The following is an 11,732-nucleotide window of genomic DNA, read 5'->3' as shown; positions in this document are numbered from 1 at the left end:
TAGCGCTTTAACTGTGTAACCAATTTCACTATAAAATTTGGTACATATGCACTGTATGGGATGGAGAAACGTATCCCGGTCACGCGGACGAAGTCGCAGGTAAAAACTAGTAATAAATAATTTTGTTTTACATATTAAACATGTAAAATTATATTGATAAATTTAATAAAAGAATAAGTGCTTAGGTATTTAATTAGTTTAATTTGTTCGGTCGTTTTGTTTTTTAAATCAGTTGCAGAGTGGTGAGGCTTGAGGCTTGAAATGCGCTGCATAAGACGAGTGTCTAACAGAATTACTTTTAAAAAAGAGTCTACATATCTTTTACGAAGAAGCTGTGAAAGCTGTACATCGTCATCGCCTTTGATCTCTATCGTTGCTTTAATCTATTTATATGTTTTACACTTTATAAGAGCCGGGAATTAATGCGGTCATTTAGGTACATTGTGATAATTTATCGGAGTTATCTCGATGTTTCGATCATGTTACATCGGTCGCGGTCACAAGTAGACTGATGTAGCGCTGTCGTGCCTCCGCTTTCGAGGCAGAAATTTTGCTTCTACCCACTCATTGTCCCACATGACCCAAATTGTGTTGCCACTATATTGAGGATTTCTGTACAAAACACAGATTGTGTCTTTAATAGATGCATTTACTGACTATACACTACTGTTGAGGGGTGGATTTAAATATTTTATAATTGTTACCAGTTGTTTTATTATTATTATTTATAATTTTACAGTATTTTAATTGAAATGTGACACAACATACTGGTTTTATTTTTAAGTGTTTTTTTTAACTAACCACAGAGGATTAACATAAGAATATGTTAATCCTCTGTGGTTCTGTCAGCATAGATTATACATATATATATATATTTTTAAATTACTAAACTATCTTTAACAACTACAACGAGTTAATGGTTTTTGTATTACTGAGTTACTAATATATAGATTACTCAGCAAAAACAAAGGCTGGGAGAGAATTCACCCTAAATGCACTTTATACTACATCTAGTCTAGCAAATGTGTAACGTAAGCGAATCGTTAGCTTCCTGCACGTTTTCTAATGAGTTTTTAAAGACATCATGCATTAGGCGTTGCTCAGTTTGCATAGCTAAATCTATTAATTCATGATTTTGTTGCTATTTTTTTTCTTAAAGAACTACTCTTTTTTTGAGTATCTGCCCATTTATGAAGTCGGTGAAAATGTTGTTTAATACTTAAAGAACTTTAAAAAGGCAGTATTTTTTTTATGCAACTTAGAATGGCAAACAAGCTGACGGTCCACCTGATGGAAAGTGGTAACCGTCGCCTATAGACATGAGCAGTACCATAGACATAACAGAGTATACTGTTACGCCCATGATACCCCCCATGCGTTGCCATTCCTGAGGACTCAGGTGTTAGTCCTCTGTACCTTGTAAATTCACGCCATATCCCACCCTTCAAACCGAAACACAGCTATGCAAACACAACTGCTTCACGGTTGAAACACGAATTCTTGTATAATTGAATTGGTTAGCCGCAAACGAGTAAGAAAATATTGAAATTTTTAAGTGATCAAATTCAAATTAAAAATAAAAAAAAAAACATCTTTATTTATATTTTGTTCACAACAAAATATTAGTGTTTTGCTCGTTTGTGTTTGGATAAAGCAATAAACTGTATTGTGGCCATTTTGTGTTGTTATGGCACACGCACGAAAGGAGAAATTATATTACTTTTTTACGTATTTTTTTTTTTATATCGGTTTTTGTATATGTCCATTTATGTCTGTTGTGATTTGTTTGTTTACAATGTAGATTTGTTTACAAGCACTTTTAAATCGTCATTTTTTTATGAATGCAGGGTTCAGAAAGTGGTTACCTGTTGAGAAGTATCTGCAATAAACTGCTAAGTTATTCTTTTTAATCTCTGTTAATATTATGTGTATTTGTTTATATCTATATAGGTAAACAGAATTCATGGTTGAATTCGGGCAGCAGCGTTCCTCTTAAAATATCACTAAAGCCTAACTGCGGTTGCCAACCCTCTCGCCAAGCGTAGCAACTTCCTTTGTGGGGGACGCTTATGTTCAGCTGTGGACAGTTAACGGCTAATACGATGGTGATGAATAAGAACTATAGGACTCAAATACAATTTTTATTTTTATTTTTCTTTATCTGTCTGTTTGTAAATTTATAATGATGATAATATTGTCTGTTCATGGGAGATCATTTCAGCTGGTAACTGTCCACTATTCAAGACAGCAACAAAGCTTTCACCAGGGGAGTTTTGGCAGTAGTTGTTACGCTTGACAAGCGGGGATTTTTTTTATGGATGATAATGGAATGGTAACTCCGCTTGCGCTAACGGTATACGCTGCCGGGGAACCAGTGAAGGATGATAGGTTACGATGAAAGAGCAGATCAGTTAGCCCACCATAATGAATACACCTGGAATTTAGCACGATGGTTTCCAGGGCGACCACGTGGAGGTCGACCTGATAGGGTATATTGCTAGCAATGGGACTGATAGTCCACATTACTAATAATCCCTTCCCCTCTCACAAGCGGGTTAGCAATCTCAGTTAGTTTTTTAGAGAAGCAATGCTGTCCATCCCTCTACTGTTAATTTCCCTTAGTCGCTTCATATGGCACTTATTACAGGAAAGGAAGGGGTAGCCTATTCTATGCCGGGACCACGTTGCCAACATGGGAGATTTTTAAGAAAAATTCATTCGAGAAGTCTTAATAAAAGCAAAAGAAGCCAAAACAAATAAATAGACCTGTCACAATTGAGATAAGAGTAATCTTGAGTGAAACGAATGAGGTATGTTGATAGACAGCAATTAAACACAATGCAAGCAAGTAAACAAGTCGTCAGATTTGCTAATCCGTGTCGTATGAAATGAATAAAATAATGAACTGTCTGGGACTAGTACGCCTATTGAAAGTGTCTATAGGGAGTAGAGGAAACAGCAATGAGAAACAACATTTAAACCTTTTGGCGTTTGTTCCAAAAATAAATCCCACTATAAAACACCAATATATAATACCTGTGTATAGTAACTAATATATATGTATATTACAGGGAGCACTAAAGATCCTTATCGTGTCTACAGTTATGATCGAGTGTAGATATTCTTGAATTCCTATCCTACCCACTGGAATGTAGTAATTGTCACCTATAAACATGAACAGCACTTAGATCATTACAGACTATACTTTGTAGGCATGGGTAAAATTTGGCACTGCTCCAATATCTATATATTGGGTCCTTTTGGATGTTGATGGCGGAAAAAGGTTTGTCACCCATTTCGATATCTAAATTAATTTTGATTAGGCTCTTCATTTCGACATGAAATATTGGATAACAGATATTTAACATATTCATTATTAGGCTAATATATAGATTACAATATCTACCAGAATATATAGATACTGCTATTACCCACTTTTATGCTTTGATGCCTATGAAATTCTTAATGTGTTTGCCATATATGAAGACTGCAGATTTTAGCCTCCGTACCTTGTAAAAAAATATCTCTAATGCTAAATAAAATTAAATTTATTGAAACGTTTTACGACTGCAGTTTACAAAAGATTACTAAGTGAATCTATATTGCAGGCATATTCACCAGTCTTCATAGTGGATAAAATGTCAGGAGCCACGTACTTGGCGAGGTTATCCGCATAGAGGAAATCCAAATGCCCGAAAGATTTATCTGCCAGGAGGCACATTTTAGCATCAGATCGAGTCAAAGCAGACACTAATGTCTTAACATCTTTCACATCAGATACATAATCGTTTTCACTCGCGAAAAATATCCACCGCATCGTCACCGGACTCAGATCAATGGTTGGCGGTTTTTCTTGGCCGTACAATTCCAAATTCTGTTTCGAACCGTAGTCATATTCCGAAAAGCCATTAGTTACCATTTGGCCCCAACGCAAAAAGTCTTTCAAAGATGTCCCTGCCGGCAAATGTCCAGGAAGAACAGGCAGAACGTCGGATGTGATTTGAAATTTGTTAAAGCCCAGAACTGAGAAGAGAAGAGCTGAACAGGCTAGATAAGATGCTTTACTTCCACATAATATTTTCCCCGCATTCTGAAAGAAGCCACCATATGGTAGAAATTCAATGTTCGTTTCATTATTTGCCGTTTTAAGAATTTCATTAGCCGCTGCTTCAACTTTTATGACGATGAATCGAGAATTTTCTAACCACGCCGTGGGTGACATACCAAAGCCTAATTTAATTTTGTCATTATATTGTGGCTTCTTTGCACAGAGAAGTAGCAGTGTGCCCACCGCCTGGCTATGTCCCACGTAGTACACCTGTTTTTTATTTGTTTTGTCCAATACATAATCAATAATTGCCGGTAGATCATGAAGAGCCATCTCGTCCATAGCAAAGTTCCAAAATTCGGGATCTTTGTCGGGATCCAATGATTTATGTTGTCTGCTGTACCTGTTACCTCTGTTATTCGGCACCCAAACATCATAACAGGCATCAGAATATATGTAGCAATGTGCTTTACCGGGTCCGGGTATGATACAGTCGTCTCCGCTTAGATATAAGCCATGCATGAAGATGATAGGCTCCAAATTGGAGCTGTCTTTGCAGGATTTGTTAACAGGTATTCGGAATACGGAAAGAATGTAGCCGTCATCAGTGGTAACTGTGTAAGTCTCGCTGTTGTAGCCATCGTAAGCCACTAATTCGGTGAAGTTCTTATCTCTTCTTTGCGATATAGTATCATCTCCTAGATTAGTTACATTGTCTAAGATATTGTCTTGACTAGTCGCATGTTTAAGGAAAGCACAAGTCACCGAAACGACTAACAGACTCCGCATAGTTGGATCTGGAAGTAAATATTAGTTGGACTTTTGAATTGAGTAACAGAACTAATACGTCTCAGGTTATAGTATAATTTTTAAACCTAAATTATTAAAACTTGCTGATACTTTCAGATAGTGCCACCATAAAAAAAATTGTCAAAATCGCTTCGCTAAAAGATAATTTTTTAAACAAAAAAGAGTTCTCCAAATTGGTCTAGACGCCTTCGAGTAATCGGGGAGCATACATAAAAAATCGTCGTATGATCTCGGCAAAGAATAGACTATTCTGTCCTTTCCCATGGGTGTCGTAAGAGGTGAATAAGGGAACTTAATGGTCTAGAGATAGGTAGCAGTGTTTGTCAAGTGTGGCAAATACTGGCAAAATTTCCTTGCTTCCTTGGCTTATGTTTAGCAGTGGACAGTTAAGAGTTGATATGATGATGAGACATAAAAAAAAAGATTCCGACGAATTTAAAATCTCCACAATGTCTTTGAAGTTATTTTTGGAAAATACAGTAAGTATACGATATGTATAAGAGTATAAGAGTTCAGATACAAAAGGCGATAGTTTATTTTACCTACCTATCAATTTTTGTCTCTCAACTCTTATGGTGTACCTATGCAGAGAGAAACATGTCAGAGAGATTCATACGTACATGGACATGTATAGATAAATACTATTCTTCCTGCTTAAATTTTTTTTTATTTCTTCACAGTAATGTCTTTTACTTTGTAATTCATTTAGATTCCATTATAATTAAGATTGTGTTGAACAAAAAAAAAAAAAAAGAAATTATTTAATTGCGGCAACACCAGGTATTTTGATTTAAAAACTAAACTAAGGAACGGAATTTTATAAAATTTCTATGCAACCAATCGGTAAGTATATCTTTTCATATAAAAATGAACTTTTCAGATCGGTTTATAACTGGTGGAGCAATGAGTAAACAAACATAAAATCTTTTTGAAGTTGGTAGGTTATATGAATAAATTTTATTAATAAATTTCATATGCACAGATCTAATTTCGAATTCTTTTTGGAACCATAATAAAAGCAAATAAATAGTAAGCTTATAATAATGATATTAAAGAACAAATTAAAAAACAAGTAACAAATAAATGCAAATACTTTTTAAAATACAATTTACTGGCAGTGCATTTATATGAATACTTTAAAAAATCTTACCTATTTATTTACAATATATTTTTATAATTTTAATAATCTTCATATTATTAAAAAATATTATTATCTACAAGGCTCTTAGAACATCAAGCACAGAGAATTCAGAAACAGCCTAATAAGTTGCGCTCTACAGGTACAATGCACGTGTACGGTATATTCGTTCGCTATATATACCATATAGTTATAATTTTAATACAAATAATATTATCATTTAAGAATAGACAGTAATTATCTGATATTAATATGGAAATGTTGTGCAAATATGACTGTACATCACCGAAATAAAAATATACCAATTATACATGCATCTCTATGTAGGTAACAATAAAGTAAAATTTTTAAAATGAATTGTATGGGTATATAATTGTATATTATGGGTAGGGATATATATTTACTTAATTACATGTATCACAAACTGTTTATAATTACTCCTCTCCATTCAATGGTTGCCTGGAAGAAATCTCCTTCAGCGCAGAAGTCGCCCATTGTTTTCTCAGTGTAATATTTTCTTGTAATTGTTTACATTTATAATAAGTTTACTATTGTAATCTTTTGGAGGAAACAATAAAGAGTATCAATTTATTTATTTATATAAGTTTACATGAATAAAGTTTATATATATAAATGAATGGCAACGCATGGGGGGTATCATGGGCGAAACAATATACTCTGTTATGTCCATGGTACTGCTCATGTCTATAGGCGACGGTTACCACTTTCCATCAGGTGGGCCGTCAGCTTGTTTGCCATTCTAAGTCGTATAAAAAAAAAAAATAACAAAACTACATTATTAGAAAGTGAATGGGCTGTAATGTAATCGTCTATATTCAGCAGTGTACAGTTAATAATAATAGACAGTATTACAACAAATGGGCTGTTTTTTATATTCAAAATAACCATACGAAGACGGGGCGGAACACTTGTCTTTCTATTAACAAGATAATAGTAATAAGAGATAGAACGAGATGGACAGTAAGATTTTACGTAAATAAAATGGACTGAGTATTTTAAAACGCGAAATTATCATTTTTTTTTTTTCGCAACAATTCTCTTGTTACACAAAAAACAACCGGCAACTCCAATGTAATCATTACAGAATTAAAATTAACCAATACCGGAATAAACTTATCGGTTCTCCCACCAAAGGGGGTTTTTCCAGTAGTTGCCATTTTAAAAGAGACACTGCTGCCCATCTTCCCCCAATATTAAATTCCCTTAGTCGCCTCTCACGACACCCACGGGAAAGGAAGATGTAGCCCATTCTATTAATTTTTCTCTAACCCTTCTTTGCATAATGGTGGAAATTTCCATCATAACATTGAATGCCCAAAAATTATATAAAAGAACAAGTTCACTCAAAGTTGATCGTGACCTTTTTAATGTCCGTGCAGAAAAAAAAATCATAGCTATCAATTTTTTTAACCATTTTTTATTAATTTTTTTTTTCATCTAGATTTATTTAACCAATAAAAAAAAATCATGCAAAGAAGGATTAATTTTTCTTATATATCTTTCATGTACCTACAGACATCGTCTAGTCACAATTTTACTATATTCGTAAGATAAGATATGAAAAATTTAACATACATAAGTTTTAAAAATAACATTTATAAATATTTACATTTGAATCTATTTATTAAAATATAATAAATTATATTGTATTACAGTACTATTTGTGCAGGCCTAATGATGATATAAGAATCAAAAATAATCATTTACAATCATTATAAAAACACTTGCACTCTTATACAATTTTTTAATGAATTTTACCAGAGGGAGACTTTGTACAAAAGTCGATTGCTTGGATACCTCTGTCCCATTTGTGTTTCAACCGTGAAACAGTTGTGTTTGCATGGCTGTGTTTCGGTTTGAAGGGTGGGATATGACGTGAATTTACTGGGTATTGAGGAATAACACCTGAGTACTCAGGAATGGCAACGCATGGGGGTATCACGGGCGAAACAGTATACTCTGTTATGTCCATGGTACTGCTCATGTCTATAGGCGACAGTTAGCACTTTCCATTAGGTGGGCTGTCAGCTTGTTTGCCATTCTAAGTTGTATAAAAAAAAAATATAAACCCTTCCTTTCCCGGGGGTGTCGTAAGAGTCGACTAAGGGAGGGCGAAAGATGGGCAGCAGCGTCCCTCTTAAAACATCACTGAAGCCTGACTGCGATTGCCAGCCCGCTTGCCAAGCGTGGCCACTACTGGCAAAACGCCCCTTATGGGGAAGGCTTATGTCCAACAGTGGTCAGTTAATGGCTGAAGTAATAATCATACAGAATGGATTCGCTTTATGTCATTGGTCAAGATCAATAACATTGCTTTTATCATCGTCAACTGTTCAATGCTAAATGTTACCTCATCCATAGTCTAAGGCTTTGGAGAGTTACCAATACCTACACTTACTTATAAGGCGCTGTTGGGATCTTTTGCCATTTTTATTACATGAAAATTAATATTTTTCACATATACGTAAGCTAGTATGTTAAATTGCTAAGGATTTAGATAACAGAATTTATCTTTTAATACAAATTTATTTTTTAAATTACGTTTTTTAAATTAGGTCTATAATGACATTGATTCACTTTACGTAAATATTTATTAACCCTTCTTTACATAATGGTGGAAATTTCCATCATAACATTGAATGCCCAAAAATTAAATAAAAGAACAAGTTCACTTTAAGTTGATCGTGTCTGGATACCTTTTTAATGTCCATTGCAGAAAAAAAACATAGCTGTCAAATTTATTTTTTTAACCGTTTTTCCTTTAATGTTAAACATGAATTATATCACCTAGATTTATTTCACCAATAAAAAAAAATTATGCAAAGAAGGGTTAATTATCAGAGAGTAAAGATTAGATTAAAAAAAAAAACAGACATAAACATTTTATGGCAGCAAATAAAACTATTTTTTTTATTATTATTTCAACCGTTAACTGTCTACTGCTGGGCATAAGCCTTCCCCATAAGGGGAGTTTTGCCAGTAGTTGCCACGCTTGGCAGGCGAGTTGACAACCGCAGTTAGGCTTTTACAGATGTTTTAAGAGGGTCGCTGCTGCACATCCTTCCACCATATGCTCCCTTAGTCGTCTCTTACGACACCCACGGGAAAGGAAGGGGTGGTTTATTCTATGCCGGGACCTACACGGTGTATATAACTATAAATAAATATAAATCTAATATAACTGTAAAGCAATGGTACCGTCGTTATTAAATATAATTTTTTTTTTAATTATTTTTTTTATACAACTTAGTATGGCAAACAAGCTGACGGCCCACCTGATAGAAAGTGGTAACCGTCGCCTATAGACATGAGCAAGTACCATGGACATAACAGAGTATACTGTTTCGCCCATGATATCCCCCCATGCGTTGCCATTCCTGAGGACTCAGGTGTTATTCCTCTGTACCCCGTAAATTCACGCCATATCCCACCCTTCAAATCGAAACACAGCCATGCAAACACAAACTGTTTCACGGTTGAAACACGAATAGGACAGAGGTACCCAAGCAATCGACGTTTGTGCAAAGGCTCCCTCTGGTAAATAATATAAAATCCATAATCCATATATCATCCTTACAAACTTACCTATTTATAATATTAATAGAATTAAAATAAATAAATATTGTAACAGTACAAGAATGAATTTTATTATTAATTTTTACTTTCATACTAAATATTATAAATGCAAAAGTGAGTTTAATTGAGTTTATTTGTTTGTTACCACTTAGCGCCTAAAGAGCTCAACTTTTCATGAACATATCTCGGACAAACGGAGTTGCGGATAACAGTTATATCTGTACAATAATAATTATGAAAATCCGTTGAGAATTGGAAAATATTTTATTAATTTTCGGAAGTTAGTTAATTAGTTGTTGTTTTCAATCTTGTTTCGTATTTCCTTCATTATTAGAACAGATACAATGCCTAGAATGTTAGGAATGAAATCGGTTGGTTGGTATTGGATAAACCAACTATCTAAACCAGTCGACCGTCCATTGATCCGACCTCTAGACAGCCTATCTACTATGAGAATTTTCCCCGAATTTCGGTGTCGAACGAAATAAGAATCTAAAGTTATAAGAACTTTAGGTTTAGGGTGATAAAGGAAATGATACCAAAACAGTTTCGATTATTCGAACTTTTATGGTAGGGCTTACGAGGCTGTGACCGCAACTTTGTCTACGTGACTGAAATAATAAAATAGCTTTCGTTTTTCGCCCACCTGCATAAAAGTGCACGATTATGCCTTTCATAAAAAATTATTGAGGTATTGTGGTATAATTATTAACGGTGTGCGAGTCCGAACGTATTTGCTATTCGAATAACTAGTAATTACTAATTTTATAATTCGACTACTAAATACTGAATACGGGAAATAGGTATTGGTGACCCGCACGCATGCTAAAGGTAAAGGAGTTAAGGGGCCGCCTGAAAATCAGCGCTATATAGGTACTTCTCGCTGGAGCTGTGCATATATAGCAACAGCTGAGGCGGCTCCTATTACCAGCAACATTAATTGTTTTTTTCTCTTTTTGTTGTTTTAATTTTTTTCCTAATATTGGTAATAAAGGTTATCTATCTATCTATCTAAATTAGTAATAATACTCGTACTAATAATTGTATCCAAATAATTTTACGAATTAGTAATTTGATCTAGATAGATAGATTTATTTGCTGGAACATTGTTTTTACAGATATTGATTTATTGTGAAGTACAAATGTTCGCCTTATGGTCTAAAGCGTGCAATTTTAATATTGGTTAGGTACAAGTTATTATACTTTACATTACATCAATTATTCATTCGATTAATAATAATAAAATCATAATATTATGTTAAAAATCTATCTACATTACTAATAATTAATAAAAAATAAAGTTCTTTCCCTTCAAAATCAGTAGGCCTACCATGAAATGATTTCCGAAATTTCGGGGACGAACGAAACAGAAATTTGATGTTAAAATTACATAATATATGCCGTTTAAAATGATTTAAAACGTTAAAATGTCTTTCCTCTGGACTATTAGGATAGGATTTATGATGAACGAAATGTTAAGCTCCAGTTACTGGATCGATTTCGGTATGAACAATAACACGAAACTAAGGGAACTCCCTCTTAAAACATTACCAAAGCCACATGCGGTTGCCAATCCGTCAGTCAGATTGGTAACTCCTGGCAAACACCCCTTACAGGGAAGGCCTATGTTCAGCAGTGGACAGTTGACGGTTGATGTTATAAAAATTGCTACATTTGGAATTATAAAACTTTTTACAGTCTTGCAGTTGTACGAATTACGAACATTTAACGTATATCATAACGGATTCTTACCATTTATTTATTTATACGAGCAAGTAGATATTTGGAGCCTGTTGCAAGAGTTACTGTCGCAATACGACTGACGAAATGCAGGTATGATCCATAAGAATATACTCGTATGTATGTGTTAATTACACGCAGTATATTCTGTGTTTACTCTCTTTTTTCAACGTTTATCGTTTCGAGTGATTTCCGATGGAGTTGGCCCTGACGTAAATAAACATATATGTAGATAGAATTTTAAATATTACACTTGCCCCAAAAATTAACATATAAATAGAATTTTAAATATCGCATGAATAATTAAAATATGTATATTTTTGTTTTGTTCAATCTTATAATTAGTGCAATTTGCTGAAAGTAACTTTTCTTTAATACATTATTACAAACAGTAAATGT

The 11,732-nt window shown here is 34.0% G+C and overlaps 1 protein-coding gene across 2 annotated transcripts; it reads right to left on the bottom strand.

Annotated features, from left to right (window-relative positions):
- Positions 1 to 3,530: 3,530 nt before the first annotated feature.
- Positions 3,531 to 11,440, bottom strand: LOC113523282 (gastric triacylglycerol lipase-like). 2 transcript variants are annotated; one of them, XM_052894195.1, is made up of 2 exons: positions 11,346 to 11,440; positions 3,531 to 4,845 (listed from the first exon to the last, which is right to left on the bottom strand). In XM_052894195.1, the coding sequence occupies exon 2, from the start codon at positions 4,835 to 4,837 to the stop codon at positions 3,575 to 3,577; it is 1,263 nt and encodes a 420-aa protein (XP_052750155.1). In that variant the 5' UTR covers positions 4,838 to 4,845; positions 11,346 to 11,440; the 3' UTR covers positions 3,531 to 3,574. The 2 variants fall into 2 exon arrangements, with proteins under 2 accessions (XP_052750155.1, XP_026764975.1); XM_026909174.3 differs by lacking the exon at positions 11,346 to 11,440 and adding an exon at positions 6,009 to 6,139.
- Between the last annotated feature and the right edge of the window lie 292 nt (positions 11,441 to 11,732).

This window comes from Galleria mellonella, unplaced genomic scaffold (assembly GCF_026898425.1).
Source record: "Galleria mellonella isolate WM207_F2 unplaced genomic scaffold, CSIRO_AGI_GalMel_v1 utg200, whole genome shotgun sequence".
Lineage (NCBI taxonomy): Eukaryota > Metazoa > Arthropoda > Insecta > Lepidoptera > Pyralidae > Galleria > Galleria mellonella.
Note: the sequence above shows the minus strand (reverse complement) of the source record. Positions and strands in the feature narration are given on the sequence as shown.